Genomic DNA, 22,995 nt, shown 5'->3' on the forward strand with positions numbered 1-22,995 from the left:
GAGGGGTTGTCAAAGGAAGGACCTAGGCCGGCAGTAATGTCTGGGGGGAGCTTGTTAGAAATGCAAGTTTGGGAGCCTCACCCTTAGATGACAGGATCCCGAATACAGGCAACTGAGTCAGGCTACTTGAGTTTTACCACATGCCCAGATGATCCTAAAGCATGCTGGAGTTTAGGAACCAGTCATCCAAGTGAATCCCTTTAACCGTTTACAGGTGAAGAGCCCAGGGACCTGAGAAGTGCATCTCCTAACTGCAGGTGTTTGCCTTTGCTGTGTTCAACTCTCTTTTCTTCCCCGTATCTCAAGTAGCTCTCTTGCTGTTTGCTGAATCACACGTTGCTTTCCATATGCATCTGGGTAGCTGCCATCATTTGCCTTCGAGATAGTTTAGGTTTATTGTGCCAAACTGGCCGATAAACACATGTGGGGTTAATTGAAGGGTGGAGGGATAAATGCCTTAGTGAGCCTCGCCTTTCTAGTTCTTGGATCTCTTGTTTCTGATGGTCGGACCCGGGTGCAGCGGCCTTACCAGTTCCCTGCTTCAGCTGGCAAGGCTCACTTCCTGCAAGACATCCCTGAGGAGACGCCACCTGGACCTACCCCATGCAGCCCTGGGTGCTGGAGCACCTGTGTGGAGACCCCTGCCAGCACTGAGATGCTTACACGCTCACTTATTCGGCTTTCCTCCTGCAGTCGGCATCACTGCGTGTGTTTTGTGAGATGGAGGAAGACTCTGTAGATGGGTGTCGGACATATGGGCTAATGTTAGACTTATGATCTTGGGCAGCACTGTGTTGGGATGCTTTCTAAATGTATACTTTTCCTTTATATAAAACTCTCCCTTATACATGAGTTTCTGTGGATTTGTTTCCCTAATGTACCCAGACTAACACAGCCTGTCAATTAGTTTACCATGGTGGCTTGCACGTCTTTATGCTGTTGTTGGAAGTTAGGCTGTTGACCTTTCAAACGCCATCAGGGTCACTGTGGGTGGATCGATTTCACCGTGAAAAAAGGTCTAGGGAATGCCCTCTCCAAATCAGCCCAATCTATAGAAACTCTACATATCTGAGATGTAGTCAATTACTACAGTCCCTCTAGCCCCGTGGTTCTCAACCTTCCTAATGCTATGACCCTCTCATACAGAGCCTCATGTTGTAGTGACCCCTCCCCACCATAAAATTATTTTCATTACTACTTCTTAACCATCATTTTGCTACTGTTATTAATCGGGCGACCCCAGTGAAAGGGTCGTTTGACCCCCTAAAGGGGCTATGACCCCAGGTTGAGAACCACTATTCCAGCCAAACTCCCCTGTGTGATGGATAGTCCATTCTAGTCTCCGTGCACGTGCTTAGAATCCCATTCTGGAGGGAGTTCTCTGTGAGGTTGAGACGGTTACGATGGAGTGTGTTCTGAGTGGCCACTTTGTTAGAAGAGTCTGAACCCAGACCCCACTCTTTGTCTCATCTCCTTGGGGTTTTGCTCAGTTGCAGGATAAGAACCACCCTTCCAGCCGAACCACTCCTCAGCAGCAAGAGAAGAAACAAAAACAAACCCCGGGACCCTCAGCGAAGCAAGTTTGGGATCTCAGTCTTAAGTGGAAGAGTTGAGGCTCAGAGGTACCAGAGGTGGTGGCATAGGGACCACGGGACAGAGCAAAGGAGTCAGGTTGGGATCAGAGGCCGAGGCAAAGAGACCATGAAACAGAACCGAAGTGCAGCGCGGAGCTTGAGAGACTGTGAGGCTGGCAGTGGGCTGGCTTTCTGACTCACTGAGGCAAAGGCCAAGGGACCACAAGGCTGAGAGGTTGCAGACTGGAGAGAGGCTTGGCTGCTGGCCGAGGAGAGGTGCTGCCAGGGTCACTGACTGCATTCTTACGTTTGCCGATCCTGGCTCCTGGTACCCTGTTCACGGCCCTCATCTCCCCCCAAAAGAAAAGAGAGTTGAACACAACAAAGGCAAACACCTGCAGTTGGAAGATACACTTCTCAGGTGCGAGGCTCTTCACCTGTAAACAGTTAAAGGGATTCAACCATGGCGAATACTGTCTGGGGGTTCGCTGTGGCCATTTGAAGAATCATTGAACCCACCTACATGTGCGGTGGGAGGAACCTTTGGTGACAAGAGGTAAAAAAATAATGGCGGGTGGGGCCTGATCTCTGCCAGTGGCAAAAGGGTAGAGCTGGTTGCTCCAGGCAGAGCCAGAGGAGGTTGGGTATGGTAATACGGGAAGCAGGTGGCAGGGGTCTCAACGCGAGCCGTGTGGTACTCAACGTGGGGCTGAGGGTGGCATGATGAGTGGCCTTTACGTTCAATACGTCCGTGGACCTGGAATGTTGCCCTGAGATAAGGCTGGCCAGGCTATTAAAATGTCAAATGGTGAATGGCAGTTGTGTAATGAATTTCTTTAAGGACACAAAACAAAACAAAACAGAAAAATGAATTGCCATTTAACAAACACAGTTTGAAACGTTGATCACTGAAAGGGGCGACGAGAGTTAGGGGTTCCTTCATCATCTCTCCACTCTTGAGCATGTGCGTAAATGCCCAGACATGATTTTCGGTGGTTCAGCCAAATCAGCCTCTTCCTCCCAAGCCCATGCCCCGACCCTGTCACTTAAGATCAAAGTTCAGCAAGCCACAGGGTCCCCCAAAGCCAGAAACCAAACCTCCAGGCGATTCTAGCGTGCTTATAGTGGAAAGGCTCTACGTGGCATTGTATATGGTTGTCTTGATGATGTTTAATGGCACAGAGCTTAACAATGTGACTGCTCACCCAAGGTTAGTAGTTCAAACCTACCCATTGGTTGTACAGGGGAAAGAGCCAAAGTTTACAGTGCAGAAAACCCTCTAGGGCAGTTTTATGTCGCCACGTAGGGTCATTACCAGTGGGAAATGACTTGATGGCACCTAACAGCAACAATCTTTATGGAAGTAGATTCTCAGTCTTTCTTCCATGTTGTCCTTGGGTGGGTGTGAAATGCCAACGTTCAGCATAGCATATGAGGGCACCTGTGCCACCCAAGATCCTGGAGAGTCCCTGGGGGAGATATGACCAAGGGGGATCTTGCTTAGGACCATTAACCTAGTTGCAATAGTCAGGGTTGGCCCTTAGTCTCAGGGGTCATAAGCGAACTGTGGGGTGTGGAAGCTTGCACATGAAGAGGTTCAGGGGCATTTAAGAAGCACTGCTTAATGAGCCGACTCCCATGCAGGGGTAAGCAGAGAGCGAAGCAAGAGGTCTGATGACCATGCGTGGCATTGTTGTACCTGTATACATTATATATGCCACAAAGACCCATGTACACATGCTCCGTGCAGAATGATGATCTCAGGTTTGTAACACACGTTTATTCCTAAGCCTTTAAGAAATATAAACAGTGTAACAAAGGTGCACACACATCTTCCTCGTCACTGGACTACATTCACAGAGCTGTTTACCGGCTTCTGGAAAAGGTTTCGCTAAGCTGTGGCTTGACTATTGTGGCCAGCAAACCAATAAGTTTGAGTTTAATTGAACCGAGATAACAAGTGAGTTTCAGGCTGCCATACATCAGAGAGAATAGTCTGAAACCGGGTCAATCATTTTCAGACACACAGAAGAGGGATGAAATGTTAACCAGAGGTTATAAAGGACTTTTGTGGTTTGTAACATGATTGGGTAGAGATTTTCAAATGCAAGTAAGAGCAGTAGCCCAGACGGAACAAGGTTTTCTGCCCAACTGGAATTGGAATTGGATTTGGGTTGACGAGGTGAGTCTTCCCAGCTATGTAGCATAAGTGACCACCCATGGACCCACGTGTGAACTGAAGTTCTGCAGGCATTAAGGGCAAAGTCCATACTGTGGCTCCCATAAGACCAGAACTGTGGATCATGTTATCAGTATCTGTTATAAACAAAAAATCTACCCAAATGTTCCCAATTTCTCTTGGAGAGAAAAGGCTTTGGCAGATGTCTAGAAGTCCCCACAACCTAAATTGTCCCTTCACCGAGACACAAAACAATGTGCTAGAGGGGGGGGAAAGGGGAAATAACCAAGAATAAATGATTTGCATAAATTTTTATACATGAGGGGGCTTCCCAATGTTGTGGAAAATTCCATGATCTTCCCGTTCTACGCGGCAGGCTTATCATCATACACATAATACAGGTGACATCCACACCCAACCCCCAAACCGAACTCCCTGCCATTTGCAGCAGCCTGAGCACGCTCCCAGGGTGGGAGGGCAGAAGTAAAAAGCCCTTCCTCACAGCCGTCGAGCCAGTTCCGACTCTCAGTGACCCTGGAGGGCAGGCTGGAACGGCCTCCTGTGAGATGCTGAGATTCTTCCCGGGAGCAGAAAGCTCCTTGCTCCCACAGAGGGGCTGGTGGCTTCCACGTGCTGACCTGACAGCTGACAGCCAACTCGTATCCACTACACCACCAGTGCTCCTCCCATCGATGTCTTTCTCTACACACACACACACACACACACACACACACACACAATCTCCTAGCCTAAAATCCCAGTGTACAGTGAAAGTCATGGCGTTCAGGGTTCTTAGCCCATCAAAATAAATACATGTTTTAAAGTTCCTGGGATGTTATTTAATGCTTCACATTTTTAAAGTTCATGATTCATCACTAAGTACAAATTGATTTTTCCTATGGGGCAAGGATTTGTGTGGAACACAGCTCACATTGTGAGAACATCCTTGGTCCTACTCCATCTCATTAAAATCTATAAGCCTGGATCTTGATACAATTTAGACGCTGACAATTGTGACCCTGTGAGGTCATGCTGTTTGTACAGTTATCTTCAATATTCATTTTCTGCACTCTACATGAGCCGTGTTTTAAAGGGCAGCATCCTCAAAAACTCAGCAGCCTCAGGCAATCTGAATTCAGGCAACAGGGAGGCCAACTCTCTGTGTACATTCTGGTTCCACGATAAGAAGGGGTCCCTCCCAAGGAGGACGTCTCTCTCCGGCCATAAGCCACTATACTGTGGTGAGCTGAAAAACCACGGGCAGAAAAAGTCACTTGCACCCCTATGCTGCCTACAAACCTGGGGGGAGGTTATGGGAGAGGAGTCAGGAGACAGATGCTCAGGGAATAATGGCAACCAATCAGGGAGCAGCTCTGAAAGAAATGGAATTTGTCCTCTTATTTTTAATCCATCTCAAAGATTGACCCAAACACCCTTGATCTGGGGTGAACCCCATTTTTGGCTCTCATTCAATCCTGTGAGGGGAACCATTGGCTGGGTTGATGAGGGACACAGAGCATGCGATGGAGAACTCTGTGTGTCCACCTGACCGGCTATGCTTTCCCATGGTTTGGTGTAACTCGGCTCTAGCTGTTGCAATGGAGTAGTTAGATGGGAGTAAACCAACAAGTGTTGGATAAAACAGACATCCCTCCAGAATGGGACGGGATGGGACAGGACAGAATGTAATGGAACCTAACTGAATATCCTTCCATAACAAGCCTCTCAAGACTCATTGGCATGAAGTCAATGCTCACAGGAAGCCTACAGAGCAGGGCAGAACAGCCCCTGTGGGTTCCCGAGACTGTAACTCTTGATGGGAGAAGAAAGCCTTGTCTTCTTCCTGAAGAGAGGCAGGTGGTTTGGAACTGCAAACCTTGAGGTCGGCAGGCCAGTATGTTAGCACGATGCCATCAGGGTTCTCCTACCATATAACCCACCAATCAGCTGAGGGCAGACCAAGGTAGGGTGCATCCAAACCCTAATAACTCTTGAGTGTTACGAAGCCTAGACACTGAGACGCATAAAACTGGGAAGCCACATACCACATGAGGATGGTCTAAACCACGGAAGGCTGAGGCCCCAGTCATATTTCTAGCCCCCAGAACTGTGAGAAAAGAGATGTCAGCCCTTTAAAGCCACCCCCTTTGTGGCATGTGGAGCCCAGCAGCACTAGACAGCTTGGACATGGAGATCAACACAGGCTTCGGGCTGAGACCAAGATTGGACAGGGTCATTGGGGAGGTCCTGAGCTATGGTCTGTTTTCCTCAGGAGGGTTCCACATCTGCAAGGAGCCTTCCTTTCCTTTGCTTAACTGATCATTATGTAGTTCGCCCTTGGCAGGGAGGCTGCATCTGTGCACAGGCTTGGATTTCCAAAGGGGTTCTCTTCGCAGTCTGGTGGTACATCACACACGTGCGCAGTGAGGGATTCTCCCAGCAGCTGTCCTGATTTCAGAAACTCAGATGCACCTTATTACTGCTACTTATTGAGGCAACAGGTTTAAAGATGCTGGCAAAATATTTGCTTATTTATACGAAAGCCTTCTGAGTTTCGCACAGCCAGATTTAGGGAGAAAGCAGACCCTGGGCATATGTGAGAGCAATGCGAATGGGGCCAGCAGATGGCATGGGCAGAAGCAATGGGTTTGCGCGTGCGAGAGCTAGCACAACTCCCCACTGTGAAGTCTCTATGGCTGTAATTGTTACACATCTACCTCAGAAGCAAGAAGGGTATTTGCATTAGAGGATAAAAGCCAGACGGGCTAATTATGATCTTCTGTGTGCTACACAAAGAGGGGGTTGGCCCTTGGGCACCTCTTGGACAATGTCCCACATGCGGTGGGTTTTTGTTGTTGTTTTCCCTGAAGTCAAACAGACAAACTTCTCCCAGCACTCCCTACGCCATTTGAAAGAAAGAAATTGCAGCCACAGCATCTTCTGCTCTTGCGGGTGCCCGCCAAGAGGAAATGGCACAGAAGACGTGCCTCTGGGCAGATGGATCCTGGAAAGTGAGCCTTGCCAAAGCTGGGCTCCGGCTCGGGCTTGGGCTCCCGCTGGAATGGCAAGTACCCAGGGTGGCCACGAGGAACCAGAGTCGGGCCATGAAGACCACCTGCAAATCTCTGTCTGGTAGTGTCGTCCGTCCTTACAGGTTGGCTGCTAAGTGCGAGGTCAGCAGTTCACAGCACCAGCTTCTCCACGGCAGCAAGACAAGGCTTTCTGCTCCGGAAAAGAGTCTCAGAAGCGCACAGGTCCGCTGCACCCTGCCCTCCAGGGTTGCTAGGGCTCAGAATAGACTCGACGGCCGTGAACTGGAGTTTGAGGGAAGTGGTTTCCGCCATGCCAGCCGCAGGTGTCCCTGCAGAGCGAGGCCCTGCCTCACAGACACGGGGACACTCTCGCCCCGGCCTGCTGCTGCTCTGGCCTTGCTTGTCTCTCACTAGCCATGGTCAGAGGCCCTTCGTTGGCTCTGGAAACTTCAGAATGGTGAGCCTTTAACTGGCCTACTTTGTACACATTAAATAGGGTCAGGATAAAGAAGAGGTCCGGAGAAGACAAGGAAACCCCTCTGTGAGGGGAAGTGAGTGAACAGTGACAACAAGGGACTTCATGGGGTTGGTGAGCATGGATGTGGCACGAGACAACGCTCACTGCACAGCCAGTATCAGGGACACTTGGAGACTCCCTACCCCACCTGCCTGTCGGCACCAAGCCTTCATGCGCTCTACACATGCTTTCGGATGACTTTCTAAATCCCCTGGAACATGGGAAGGGATCCTTCAATCAAATGAAGACAAACAAACTACCAAGACCACAAGGCAGTGGGGCAAACAGAAGAGACCAGTAGCCTGAAGCCTGGGGTCCAACAAGTCTGTGGAGAAGTCCTCCACCTGGTTGGCCCTCATTTGTTTGCTTGCCTTTTAAATTGGAATGAAAAGAGGAAGAGGGGGAGAGGGAGATGGTGGGGGCTTGGTACAATTTCTGAGCTGAAGACTCACCAACAATGAATCATATCTTCCTAACGCTTTTGAGTAGAAAAAGAAGCCCATTCAGCCCAATGTATCTTGAATTAGGAGGATGTCGAGGAAATACTTTTGAGGCAGGAAGAGGGTAAAAAAGTGTAAGATTCATTCTGCTTCACTGATATTGCAGCCATAAAAACAAAAACAAACAAACAAGAGAAAAGGGGGGTGGGGGAGAGACTCCAGGAAGCAGCCGGGAAAGAATTAAATCGACCTTCCCTTTGCTCTTTAAACTGTTTCATAAATTGACAAAACCACCAGCTATTTTGAATTTAAGGGGACTTTCCCCCTCACTCAGCCCTTTTTCTTTTACTGTGATTGTGAATCACACCAAGGCTTACAGAGTTGATCAGTTTTCCATCCAACAATTCAAACTCATTTGTTCCACCTCAGTGATGGCCATCGCTCCATCACTTACGTGTGACATCACTTATCCCACTTCCTGTTGCTGGTCCTCCATTCCCTTCTGAACTCCGTCCATGGGTAAATGTGGCCCCTGAGTATTCTAAGGTGTGTGGGCCTCACTAGTGGTATTATTCCCTTTATAAACTATGGGTTGGGTGGAAATTGAGTCATGAGGGTCAGTTCCTGATGGTCTTGGGGACTCCACCAGTCTTTTACCTGGCCAGTAACCCTGGTCTTTTTAATCCTCCCATCCAGCCTTATCAGGGAAATTCACATTGTGTTTTCCCAGAGTGATGAGCGTGGACAGGGTGGTCTTTAGGTCAAGAGATGAGACTGAGTATCGCAACACTTTGTGCGGGACACAGCAGAGAAGACGCTGTCCTGATTGAACAACTGCATTCTGGGGCATTTCTCGCCTGAATTGTAACCTGTTGGTTTCCCTAATCAACCCCATCATCGGGAGCATCGTCTGGGAGCTCTGTGTGGCCACTGCAATGAACGATCAAACCCAGCCACAGAAGTAAAGGGCCCTAGGAGGAACCCGTGGTATCAGAATAAGGCTGTGAAGGAGAGAAGGGGGTTGGACTGACTGACACCTGCCTTTGTGGCCATCAGTCTTGGGCACTAGAGGAAGTCTGATGTGCATCCCCTCCCCACCATGCGGTTTCCTCAGTACTTACGAGTGGCCAACACACAGTAATAAAACAGCAAGAAGCCAAAATTGTGGCTGACTTCTGTGGTATTCTGGCTCATTACTGTAATGCACATCATCTTGTTTAATCTTTACAAATACTACTTTGAAGGAAATAATACTATTATCCCTGTGTTCCTGATCAAGAAATTCAAGCTTAGAAGGGTGAAGTGACTTGCCCAATGTCCAAGATGTATGACAAGGTATAACTGGGGTCTAGATTCCAGCTGTCGGATAATCTAGCTGTCGGATAGTGAGACAGTTTATTGTGCCAGCCTGGCTGATAAACGCAGGTGGGATTGACTGAGGGGCGGAGAGATGGATGGCTTGGTGAGCCTTGCCTTTCTTGTCTCTCTCGCTCTGTGATCATCGGACCAGTGTGCGGCTGCCTTGCTTGTTCTGTGCTTTAATTTAAAGGCTACAGAGCCTGTGGGACGCCTAGCCTGTGGACTGTGTTGCTGTAAGTTGAGGTCCCTTTAAGACTTCTCTGGAGCTGGGAACTGGCAACTGGTGACCTGCCTTGTGATTGGTTGCTGTGCTGACATAACCTAGCTCTCTCTACAAATACAGGAAGATCTGGCATCAGATAGAGACTGGAAGGACTGCTAGTCTCTCAACTTTCTCTCATGGACGTGAGTTGCACTAAGCCGTTTATAGTGCTTCTAATTTAACTGTTTATTTCTTGTGTATTTATCTGTATATGATTGCATATTTATGTGTATATGATTTAAGATTGTATATTTATCTGTATATGATTTAACATTTCATTTCTCGTTTATATATCTAATTATCTTTATGATTTAACATTTCATTTTTTGTTATATATTAATTACCTTTATAAATAAATATATTATATTATCAAGAATTTGGTTTTATCTCTCTAGAGAACCCTGTCTAACACAGATAGATTTCACTACCAAGCAATGCTGCCCTGTGCGATGGAGCAGCTCGGTCTGTCATCAGCCACCCTTGTTGTTGGCTGGGGAGGATTCTGCTTTCTTCTGAATGAAATAAACTGGGCAAAATAGGAATGTAATGTATGTCAAGAAGACCTGGAATAGGAAAGCTGGGGTCCTCAAGCAGTCTTTTCATTTCCTACCTGGGGAGGTGGGCTTTAGCAAGCTACGTATGTCACTTTCCCAATAGTCATTTTCCTCATCCAAGGAGGACATCAATCATACCCATTTCCCAAGTCTTGCTGTAAAGGTTCAATGACAGAGAGCTGTCGTGCACATGATCATATTCCTACACACGTATAGGCTGGATGCTATTACTTGGCCATGGAGTGGTGGTGGGAAGCTGGTGGTTTCTCAGGTGCCCTTGCAGGGAATCTCATGTCGTAGCCCTACTTCTTTAAAGTCCTATGAAACCCACAAAGGGCCGTTGAGTCAATTCCAGCTCAGAGAGATCCCCACTATGTCAGAGGCCTGCGCAACCCAAGGTTTTCAATGGATGTTTTGGTCAGAAGAGGATCACAGTCTTAATGCCTTTCTTCCGGGGGTACCTCTGAGTGGATCAGAACCTCCAAACTTTCTGTTAGCAACTGGGTGCTTAACTGTCTGCAGCACCCGGGGCCTCCAGAGTCACAGTTTCTTACAATGGCTCCCATTCTCCTTGGCTGCGTGTGGATCTACAAAGCTTCTTGGAAAATGGATTTCCTGTTTCATAGGGAAGCCAGAGCGTTCCTCACTGCCTGCCAAGTACCGTCTTCACTTTGACTTTTACATGGTCTGCCTGTAGGTCCCATAGGGAGATACCTTCTCACGCTTTCTTATTGATTTGATTTCCTTTCAGCTATTTCAATGGAGAGAGACTCTTTTTCTCTATGGGCCTGCACTATTCCAAATATCAAGCCCTCCTCCTTCTGTCTTGTATCACTTTGCTGTTTCATGATGGAGAACCGGTTTCATACGGAATATTGGCATATACCAGCGGAACCTGGCAGAATAGCTTCCATATGGTCTAATTATGTCTCTTCACCTTAAAATATTTCCATAAATGAGGATGTCGTTTGGATATTCCACCCCCAGTCTGATCCAACGATGCTGGTTTTTTTTTTTAACAATCTCATCTTTCATCTACAGAGAGCTAGCTTCTCCTATTACTTAATTTACACATGAAAATGAATCCCAGCTTTAAGTAAAAACGTAGCTACGGTCCACACTTGTCAGCATCTCAGCACGTCTGCATGCTTTGGAGGTAGTCTGGAGTTTCGTGTCTGCGGAGACTTCACGGCACACGGGGAAGGACAGAGTGGAATGTAGGGTGATGGAAAGAACTACATCAAGAATGCTCCAAGCATGCCTAGCGTCTCTCTGTATTACAGGCTTTTATTTTTGTGCTCACGTGCAATTCTTTCCCCAAATCTTCTCACCTTGAGAAAACTCCTTTCCAAAAGTTGGAGTGGATTCTTAGGCATTCGTGGTCATGCGCCGAAGAGGATATAAGGAATTCTTAAGTTGTGCTTCCATATCCAAAGTCAAAATGGATTCCTAAGACTGGACCTTGGGAAGCTTTTCAATCCCCCATTTTCATTTGAGTTGTGTTGGGCCACCCTCAGTGTGACCTTGATATCTCTGAGACATGAGTGGCCTACATCGGGCTTGCAGTTTCTACTTGAACACGAGTGTGGTTCTGTGATATAAAAAGGAGTCCTGGTGGTGCAGTGGTTATGTGTTGGGCTGCTAACTGCAAGGTCACCAATTCTAAACCACCAGCCACTCTGTGGGAGAAAGATGAGGCTTCCTACTCTTGTAGAAGTTACAGTCTCAGAGGCCAAGAGCGGGGCAGTCCTACCTCGTCTTACAGAGTTGCTTTGAGGTGGTGTCAAGCCAATGACAGTGAGTTTGGGTTTGGGTTATGATGTAAAAGATTTAAATGATCCACAGGAGGTCTACTTTAGTCTCCTTAGATGGATTTATTTACAAGACACATCCAAGGACGGTGGGCGAATGGTGCAGCAGAGCTACCCCTTTCAAAATTATTTCTAAATGTACCCTAAGAAAAAACAGGATTCCTTTGGTCTTAAAAAGATTAATATGACTTCAGAGTTAGTGTCAGAGATCAAGATTTTAATAAATGCTTCAAGAAATTATGGCTTTATTCCATTTCATTCATTCTTTACAAGAAACACATTTGGGGGAGCAAATCGCTAGTCGGATATCGTTGGTCCTGGTGGAATATAAGCTATGAGTTCTTCCTTCAACGGACATAAGAGCAGGGCTGAGAAAGGAGAGCAAGAGACTCAAGTTCTTTATTGTCTAACGTGGAAAACTGAACTGATGCTGCCTGGCTATCAAAAGGTATGGCATCTGGGGTCTTAAAGTCTTGGAGTTTAATAAGCAGCCATCTATCAGAGAAGCAACAAGCCTACACGGAAGAAGCACACCAGCCTGTGAAATCATGAGGTGTCCATGGAATCAGGTAACAGGTACCAAAAGACCCAAAACAAACACACAAGCAAACAAGAAATACATTGTTGAGAACAAGGGGAGTCAGAGCAGAGACCCCAAACCCATCTGACAATAATAGGGCATCCATTCACAGAAGAGTCACAAAGAAGGGATGAGTCAACCAGGACACAGTATAGTACCAATGAAACACATAATATTCTTTTGCTTCCTTGAGGTCTTCCTCACCCCTTACTATACCCACTATCATGATCCCAGTGCTGCCTTTCAGTTCTGGCTAGACTGGAGCATGTACACTGGTACAGATAAGAGCTCATGACACGTGGAATCCAGGTCAGAAAAAACCCTCAGAAACAGTAATGGGAGTAGCAATACCAGGAGGGGTGGGGTGGGGGAGAAGGCGGGAAAGGGGGAACTGATTGCAATGATTGACGCATAATCCCCCCTCACTAGGGGGACAAACAACAGAAAAGTGGGCAAAGGGAGACAGCGGTTGGTGTAAGATGAAAATAGTAATAACATAATATATCAAGGGGTCACAAGGGTGGGAGGGAAAAAAGAAGAGCTGATACCAAGAGCTCAAATAGAAAGTAAATATTTTGAAAATGATGATGGCAATATATATACAAGTATGCTAGATACAATCGATGTATGGAATGTTGCAAGAGCCCCCAGTAAAATGATTTTTTAAAGTGAAATTTTATGAATCAGGAATGCTTGCACCTCTACAGGCACAGCCCAGACGTCTCCAGTGGGATCATGGCCAATATTCATCTGGCTTCTACTCCCTCAAAAACTCACTGCCATCCACTCGATGCTGAGTAACCCGAAAGAACAGGGTAGAACTGCCGCTGTGGCTTTCTGACACTGCAACTCTTTATGAGAGTAGAAAGCTTAACCTTTCTCCCATGGAGCTGGTTGGTGGTTTCAAACTGCTGACCTTGCGGATGGCAGTCTAATGTATAGCAATTCTACCACTGGGGTTCCACTTACTTCACAAAAGGGGCTACTTGCAATACCAACAGACCTGGCTGTCATGGGCTAACAGGACGTGGACTGTGATATCAGGCTGACATTTACTTGGGGAAGGAAGAGTTCCTTGGTGGCCAATAAGCATAGGGCTCTTCATTGAAGGGTTGGTGGTTTGGATCTTTCCAGAGACTCCTTGGAAGACAGGCCACTGATCTGCTTCTGGAAGGTCCCATTCCCAAAAACCCAATGGAGCAGTTCTCTGGAACTCCTCGTGTTGCCCTGACTCAGAATGTATTCAGTAACAGTGAGTTGGATTTTGGACTGTGGTGTAAGAGCGAGGATACACTTGTCTTTGCCCGCTAAGACGTCCTGGAATATATGCTCTGCAAACATCTGAGAGCTAAGTCTATTAAGTATGCACCTATTTGGTGGGAGCTCAGAACACAGAGCACTGGATTCTCCTGTGGGAGGCAGAATGGAGAATGAACTTAAAGGCTTCCTCAGGGTTACAGCTCCCAGGTCTACAAGGTGAAGCCAGTAGCGCAAATGGATGAAATGAGTTGTGTGCACAATAATAGAGAGTGGGGAGGGTTTGGAAAAGTGCTCTGTGCATTCTTGTTTAAAAGCATTCACGTTCAAACTGTCAAAGAAATTTACCATGTCAACATCAGTAACACCACCTGAGGCTTGTCTGCATCGTCTGGAAGGAGGAAGTGCGATGAGTTGGAGTCCGTAGCTGCATTAAGCATCCCCGGGGAGAGAAGAGGGATGGGTGACCGTGGAGACCAGGCACCTGCCCTTCCTTGAGCCTCAGAGGTGGAAGCACACTGGTGGGTGGCCTGAATGGGTGAACTTGGGGATCAGCCCAACTTGTAAAGAGTTCGTACCCCAAGGCTAAGAAGAAGCTCAGGCTTTTTCTTGAAGGCATCAACAATCACTATTAAGGTCTATGTGTCCTTAACAACAAAGTTTGAAGGGCTCAGATCTTTTTGATGACAGATTATAAATGATTCCAACTTAGAGCATGAAAACATCTCTTGTCACTGAGAACGGAAACTATCGAGAATAGTTCTCAGCGAGGCACTCGATGTCTATGATCGTCTGGTTATTTAACAGAACAGAAATGCTCAAGTTACAGAGAGGAAATACAAGTTCATGTTGAATTTCTCGCTCTAAAGTTGTCAAAGCAAACACAGCGAATAAAACCTACTTGTTAGTGAATATGCTGAATTTAAAAATGAGATACATACCCACTGCTAAGCACTTTATGTTCATGCTCTCACTTCATACTTACAGCGTGCCTATTGTTATTGGTCAGTAGTGTGATTCCATTTCTCAGGTAAGGAAACAGAGGCTAGAGGAGACTAGATAACTTCACCCAGTAAATGACGAAGCCAGAGTTTGACCCAGGCTGCCTGTCTCCACCTTAGTTCACCCGGTGAACCTGACATTCCCTCTTTGAGGAACATGATGTGCTTCTCCTCCTGCCAAGGTGTTGTCTGTGCCTATTGCACTAGGCTGCCTCCCAAGCTCTAATTATTGAGAGAGCTGCTCTTCCATTCCTTAGGTAGTTCTTGAAGCCTGAGACGTTACTGACTCCACTACTTGTCTGTTGTAAGGGTGGTGGTCTAAATGATGCCATGAGGCTGGAAGCTTTGCCAACGTTATTTCAAACACCATCAGGATCTCCCACAGTGAAGAGTGGATCTTCCAGGTTAAAGCGACTGGGAAGAAGGACCTAGTGATCTACTCCTGAAACCACTGGCCAGTGACAAAACCTGTGGACACCAGAGAAACATTGCCAGGGAAATGGCCAACAGAAGAGCCCTGCCGGTTGGAAGGCTCACCTAACATGGCTAGGGAGGAGCCGCCCCCTCAAGGTGGATTCCCCTGAAATAATGGAATGGAGCAAGAGCTTTCAGGACCTTCATCTACGAGGTGGGGGGGGGGGGAATGAATCAAAACAAGAAGCATCAGCTGCCACCATCCATTAATAATCAGAACACGGAATTGTATGGTGCATGGAATCAAGAAAAATATGAAGTGAAATAAAATAAAATAAAAAGTGAAAGGAAACACTTGAAAATCAGTATTAGAGCTTCCAGAGAGCTAAGATGGACTTGACCATGTTCAACCAGACAATCATACAGTCTCCCATAGCCAGAAGGGGGATGACATCACAATCACTGTCTTCTGAAAGACCCTACGTCCCTGCACTCCTCCCTGAATCAATGCAGATGGAACTAAGGTCACACACAGAGCTTTCATTGACTGAGTTTTGGGAAGTAGATCATCAGTTCTTTCTTTCTAGGCCTTCTTAGCCTGGAAGCTTCCTTGAAATATATGCAGTATCAGAGCAACTTGCAGGCCTTTTAGGACATTTGGGGACTTGCTTTCTTTGAGGCATACTGGCTAGACATTGAACTCTGGTCTGTTGCAGGGAAGCCAAAAAGTCTACCACTGTATCACCACTGCCTCCCAGTTTGTCCCCACTTCAATACAGAGAAAACCTCCTGGTGCACCCTAAGAAAAACACACCCTGGACTTGATTATATTATTTATATTCCAGAGTGTGTGGTGAGCCCTTGAGGGCTTAGCAATACTGGCTTTTTGTATGGCTCCTTCCTGCTTAGAGAGGGCTTCTATCCTAGCACATCTGCGGTACCATCAGTGTAATTGTTATCTGGATTGACTTTCATCTGCCTCTCCAGTGGGACAATTCTGCTCTCAAATGTCACGGATCCCCAATGGTTTGCAAAATGACCCCGGGACACAGTCACTCCTGAAGATGAGATTTTCTGAGTTTTTCACGGATGCAGTCCGTGATCTATAGGTGACCATGGTTTACTGCACAGAGCTCAGTTGATGCTGTGTCTTTCCCTGGCTGCTTCCACACAGATAACAAATCTCTCCTACCAATCTCCCTAGTCTTCAGTTGTTTGTTTCAATCCACAATCTCCTTACAGCTTCTCCAGCGCCTCAGGCGCAGCATTTTCAAGTGTCAGCATCTACCGACTTTGCACGTTCCTCTTGGTTTCCTTATTTCTCCTGAATCATCTAGTCTTTTCAGAGGTGGACCCAGTGACTGTGAGTGTGTGAGTGTGTGTGTGTGTGTGTGTGTGTGTGTGTGTGTGGTTTTCAAAGGCAGGCACAGTCACTATCCTTCTGCCAATGTAGGCGTTTGTGCTTCTCTGATGCTGATCAGATTTCAGCCAAGCATCCAGACTATGACAGACCCTAGTGATCTACTTCTCCAAATCAGCCAATGAAAGCTCTTATGCTTCACAATGGCTACATCTGCAATGACTGTGGCGGTGATGCTGGACCAGTCTGAGGGTTTCCTTTCATGCCACAGGGAGGGGGAGGGGGGCAACAGCTAGCATCACCTTCTCTCTCCTGCTTGCTTGCAGGCTTCTCTGGATCCCTCAGAGAACACACTAGAAAGCCCTGTGTGCTGCTTGTGATCAGCAGAGCGAACTACCTGTTTGCCACTGGCTATGTTGTGGCCTCATTTTGTCCCCAAACCTCAACTTCTGGCACCTTTACCCCATTGTTAAACTGCTCCTAAGAACATTATGATGTGATTTTTATCATCAAATACACGCAGCAAACACCCTGCAGGTCCTGTTCTTGGAGGCTGAGAAAGAAGGGTGTGTAGCAGAATCCCCAGAAAGATGTCTTGTGCCTGAACCACAACCAAACAGGCAGCAGGGCAAGATGCTGCTTCCACTAATGCAAAGCACTGGTTGACACAGTGATAGCAAACAATGGAGTGCCTCCGAATCACTAGGAAAACTGCAGTCAGTGACTGGCCCTCCAGTTCCCCTGTCTACCTTCACTGGCACATGATATGAATCATGAGGCAGAAGGATGATGGGTCACTCTCAATTCAGCTATTTGTGTGCAAGCCTAGTCTTGTTTGGATACATAATCAACGCTCACGGAAGCAGCAAGCAACAGATCAAACGTCGCAGTGCACCGGGTCAATCTGTTGCAGGAGACCTTTTTAAAGTGTTGAAAAGCAAGGATGCTAATGTGAAGCCTGACCCAAGCCAAGGGATATTCAATCACCTCCTATGCATGTGACCTTGAGTAAGGAGGACCGAAGAATCAATGTATTTAAATCACAGTGCTGTTGAAGCCTACTGACAGTACCATGGACTAGGAACAGAGCGAGCACATCTGACTCGGAAGAAGTAAAGACAGAATGACGAGCCTTCTTCTCTCACACTGTGGACATGCTGTTAGGAGAGACCAGTCCTTGGAGAAGGCCATCGGCTCGGTCAGTTAGGGGAGCACTGAGAGACGAGGACGACGTTCAACAAGGTGGATGGACACCATGGCTGCAAGGATGGGCTCGAATATAAGAGCCATTCATTGTGTGGAGGGTGCAGGATCAGGCAGGGTCTTATTGAGTTGTACATAGGGCTGAGGCACGATGATGCAGACTCAAGGGCACCTAAGAACAACAGCAACAGCAACCTGTGATTCAAGCAGTGCTGGGCTAATTGCTGAAAGGCTGCGGTTTCAAGTCTACCCAGAGGAGGTGACTTGTAAGAGCAGTTTAGCAATCTCCTTCTGAAAGGCCACAGCCATGAACACCGATGGGGAATAGACACTCTGCACCCTGGCACTTAGGGGGTCTCCACAAGGCAGGACTGAGACGACAGCAGCGGTTTATGTTTGGGTTTCTTTACATCAGTGGTTCTCAACCTGTGGGTCTTGACTCCTTTGGGGGTTGAGCGACCTTTTCACAGGGGTCGCCCGATTCATCACAGTAGCAAAGTGGCAGTTATGAAGTATCATCAAAAATAATTTTAGGGTTGGGGGTCACCACAACATGAGGAACTGTATTAAAGGGTCGTGCACGAGGAAGGTGGAGAACCCCTGCTTTACACAAACCAGACCATACAGCCGACTCCCCCATCCTCTCCTCTTGTCCTGATGTGGTGTTAGAGAGGACAAACAAAACAAACCATGGGCGACTGCTTTGAAATCCATGCCCTATGCTATTCAGAGGGTAAGGTGCTTATTAAGAAGGCCTGGTGGTACTGTGTGGATTAGGCACTGGGCTGCTAAACCCAAGGTGGACGGTTCAAACCCACCAAATTCTCCTCAGGATTTGAAACTGTCTGCTCCCAAAGGGATTTGCAGTCAAAGAAAACCTATATTGAGTCGCTATGAGTTGGAATTGACTCGATGGCAGTGGGTTGGGGTTTTCATGTGCTTATCGAGTTTTAGTAGGAGATAAAAAAAATCTGGAAAAGGGAAAGAACACATGATCCAATTTGGAGTTTTCCACACAACTGTTTGGTATGTATTCTAAAATAATCATTGTCTTCCTTTGCTGGCAAAAACACCAATGCTTCATTTGTTCCTTCTTTGCAACTACTCCAAGGGTCTCCGGGATTGTGACAGAGAGCAGTGCAGGATGTGAAAAAGAGCCATGCTACTGGGCTATGCTGGAAGTGGTTTCTGACAGGCCTTTTCTTTCCTTTGTCACATACCTCCAGGCTCCTACTTCACTTATCTGTGCAGGAGCCACCTTCTCTCCTATTCAAATCAGTCAGGTTGTAAGGAACTATTGTGAACTCCCAAGAACGATATAATTACTTCATTGTAATAGAATCTTACTACATATCTTGAGTAGTCCTTTTCTAAGGATACTTGAGAGTAACTTTGGCAACTGAAAGGAATCAGTTTAATATTAGAATCTACTTATATATGGCAGAATCTGAGGGTGCCAGCAGAGAGACGTATTCAGGAATCAGTGAAAATAGACATGTATGTATACTTATCTATATATACAGAGAAATAAACACCTACCCAGACACACATACGAATGGCACATCTCAAGGGAAAAGTCATAGTTTTGAAATACATAATTTAAAAAAACAAACAAATTAGAGACCTTTGCATTTATCATCTTAAATATTCTAAGAGACTCAACAGTACCAAAGCGCACACACCCAGAACCCTGACGCAGTAGGGCATTCTCTTTGAAAACTTTCATGTTTACCACATGATTCTCTGCAGCACATTGTTCCCTAACAATAGTCAAAAGGTTATTTTAGCCCAGGAATTGTCAATATGTGTGTGTATAAGACTCTTGTCCCACAGAAGGGTTATTACTTCTAATGCCAATCATCAATTCCTTTCTAATTTATATATTTTGTGGTCATATACACAATTAATGAGTCACATGTCCATCTACTTATATACAGGCTGCCACAAAGAGCTAATAACAATGCACCCAAGGACAATGGACTTGCGTCAGTCTTTCATAGTGACACCAGAATAGACCTGGTCAGACCAAAGGAGAGACCAGTATGTCTTACAAAGGCATTTACAGCCCCAGAGTAACAAGAGGTTGTCAGCAAACCTCCAATGAGAAACAAATGAGTTTTCTGCGTGCTTCCCCAGCCAGTCTTTCTGCTACCAGTAAGACAAACACCCTCAGTTGGCCTTACCTGCAGTGCACAACCATGGGGCCTGCGTCGGGTGGGTTACAGGTTTTGACTCTCCGCAGGAAAGCTAGGAAAGGGGTTGGGTGCTCTGGAACCCCATGATCAGGCCAAGCAGTGAACTGGAATTGTCTCACTTCTCTCTTCTCGCTGGAACCATTCTGGAAAGAGAGAAGAGAAGCTGAACTTCTGGTCTCCCAGCCTTAGGTTCCGAAGAATAACAACGTGTGGACCCGAAGAACTAGATGGTGCCCAGCAAGCACAGCGGGTCATTCTGATAAGAGCTGGGATAAACAGGCCCTCATACAATGGGAGGAACAACAGAATGGGACTCAAAATTCTGTAACACACCCAAACCTACTAGATCAGCTGAGACTGGAGGTTTACTTGAAGCGATTGCCCATAAAACACACCTCTTTAAACTGAGAAGCACATCTATCTGTGAGTTCACCTTTTCACAAACTAATTGGGACACACTCCATTAAGAAAAGAAACGATACGATACCCAGAGGTTAACAATGGGTCTGAAACAAAGAGGAGGAGGAGGGAAAGTAGAGCCTGAAATGGAAAAACTAGACTGCAATTCAAGAGCGTGCAGATGTCACTCACCAACAGTGTAGAACTTATCAAATGGGAACCTACTTTGCTGGGCAAACTTTTCACTGAAGAGCCAATAAAATACTATGTATGGATGTGGTAACACTGAAATATGCTGTCTTAATCCCACTCACCCATGCCCACCACCCTGCCCTCTATCCCTTGGGAAGACAATACTCTTGGGGAGATAAGATTCTGGAGCCATTGGGAAGTGACAAATACTTGCTCCGGAAGTTAACTTCCTTCTGTGAGAAGCAGCCCATTTGTCAGGCGTAGCTATCAGGAGTGCTCCCATCCTATGTCACGGGAAAAACTAGCTCTTCCCCATCTATTCTTCATTTGATGAAATTTTCATTTTGAGCCAGGGTTCCGACTCTCCTGAGAAATCATCAGATCTGGGAGAGAATCGCTGAGTGATCAGGGAAGGATTATTGCATCCTTTACCACTGACGGTGGGATGGGGAGTTAAAGAAAATCCTAAGAGCTCCCATAGCTCCAAAGACACTTTCTTGAAAACAGCGGGGCACCGGAAGGGGAGGAAAGCAAGCACAGGCAAACCTTGTACAGGGCAAACGTGCGCACGCAGTAGGTGGCCAGCTCCACGGTGTCCAGCAGTGTCACCTGGACCAGCCCATGGGTCTCTGTGCCTCGGCTGGGCCAGTACTGGTCGCACTTCACCTATGAGAAAAAAGGGACACAAGACATATGCCCATCAATTTCTCTAGAAGCTTTGGCACTCGTTTTGGGGTGATCTTCTGGCTTGTGCTTCTGTTATCCCAATATATGCAAATGATGGCTCTGATGCCAAGTTCAACAACATGTTTCAAACTGGTAGGCATTCTAAGCAGGAACAGATTCACTTTTCCTGGAAGGGAAAAAAAAAATCACTTCCAGATTGAGGCTAAGTGAAATCCGAAGAGGGGGAGAGAAGGAGAGAGAAGGGGAGAGAGGGAGAGGGGGAGCTGAGAAGGGAGTGCAGAAGGGAGGGGGCTTGAGGGAGAGCGAGAGAAGAAACTTCAGCGTATTGAAAAGCACATGCAAGTTTGTTCCGGGACAGGTGCGCTTCAGTGACAGGGGGAGGGGGTCGCCCAGCAAGAATGAAGAGGTGCATGCGACTTCATCTCGAGCCATTGTGGTTTCCATATACGGGTGTTCACAGAAAAAGTGAAACGATTTGTACACCCATCAAAGCACCATAAACCACAAATGGATTGGGCTCTTTTTTTAAAAAAAAAGTTAGCTAAATGGCATACTTTATCCCCAAATGCGACCTGTAACTTCTAAGGTACAAAAGGCTGTCTGCTCTTTATAAATAGTCACAGAAAACCACCTATTGTCATTGGGCTGTTTAAAAAATGTGCACACTACAATTTCTACATAGAGTTGAGGAAAAGTCCTTAAAAGGTATTCAACCCAATTAGTTTCACACGCAGCCAAAAACAGTGCCGGTCTTCAGTCAGCCTCCGACAGACTGAATGTGTCCCGTGGGCACTGGGAAATCTAAGAAAAATGGACACACCTAATACTACTCTATTTTCAAGGAAGGCTCTGGATCCGAATCCATTTGCCCTTTCTATTTCAGATGAGAAGGGAAATGGGAGTAATTCTTCCATCAGACCAACAGAATGCCTTTCTCTCAGTGCCGGCGTCTCCAGTGACTGTTTAAGGTCAGACCACATGCCTTCTCCTTGGCAGAGAAAGGCGCACAAGTCACAATCTTCGGATTTAAACAAAAATAATAAGGTGCTCTTATGCCCGACATGGGAATTTGTGGACCCGTGAATAGAATTACTAGACAATTATTTGCTTTCAGGCAGACTAAATATGAGGAACATCTGTGAGTAATATTCTAATTTTCCGTTTCACAGTCAGAGTGTCCGTTCCTCAGAGAACGTACTCTCGAACCAGATGTGGGCCCTGTAAGAAGGAAGCGTGGTTTTCTCCTCAGCACCATCTCCGAGGCGAGGAAAAGGAAGACCGAGAGCACCTTACTGCCCTGCTGTCCAATAAACCAGGCAGCGGAGGCACAGCGCTTGCCCCCAGTGCCCGTCTAACACCTGTGAGACACATGGCCCTCACCCACTTCTCAACGAGTGAACCAACAAATACGTTTTCCTGTGCAAGAAACATTTTGTTTCTTCACATAATATTTTCTGGGAATTCTCTGCATTGTTCCCTAGACACACACATATTCTGCTGTGCTTCTAGCATGTGCTAGAGTTCAAAGCCAAGCAACAAATGGGCAAATCAATACTTTCAGGAAATACTGGTAGAGCCGGGCTGGGGTTGAACACCCCCATGTGCTCTCTGACCCTCTGTTAACTCCCGGGTCCTAGCTGAGACGCTCAGTGAAGACCAGCACCCAGTGAGCCAGTGTTATACAGGCAGCACTGGTGTCGATGGAAGAAAAATCACTAGGACTCAGTCAGAGACTCTACCCTCAACTGTGCAGTAGATGTCAAGCTGATGTCTTGCTGCAGAGGACCAAGGTGACTTTGGAAGTCTCATGTTGCAACGTTTGGGAGGATGCAAGCCATGTGCTCGCTTAGGGAGTTGTGAAAGAAACACACAGCCATTAGTTAGCCATTTCCAACGGGCGTGTGACACGTTTTCCAAATTCAAACAACCACATCAAATGTGAAGTGTACAAATCCCACCATGAGTGGGCATCGAGGCAA

General features: G+C 46.7%; 1 protein-coding gene across 45 annotated transcripts in view; it reads right to left on the reverse strand.

The window, feature by feature from the left end:
- The window catches only part of PTPRD (protein tyrosine phosphatase receptor type D), a 995,611-nt gene that overhangs the window by 34,881 nt on the left and 937,735 nt on the right, over nt 1-22,995 (reverse strand). For all 45 annotated transcript variants that reach the window (XM_045289116.1, XM_045289153.1, XM_045289139.1 and 42 more), the window contains 2 exons: nt 20,876-20,995; nt 19,727-19,881 (listed from right to left, as the gene is read on the reverse strand). In XM_045289116.1, coding sequence (XP_045145051.1) covers nt 19,727-19,881; nt 20,876-20,995 — 275 coding nt within the window. The remainder of the gene's footprint in view (nt 1-19,726; nt 19,882-20,875; nt 20,996-22,995) is intronic.

Source organism: Echinops telfairi, unplaced genomic scaffold, assembly GCF_000313985.2.
Source record: "Echinops telfairi isolate 266 unplaced genomic scaffold, ASM31398v2 ScPeMD7_25;HRSCAF=90, whole genome shotgun sequence".
NCBI lineage: Eukaryota > Metazoa > Chordata > Mammalia > Afrosoricida > Tenrecidae > Echinops > Echinops telfairi.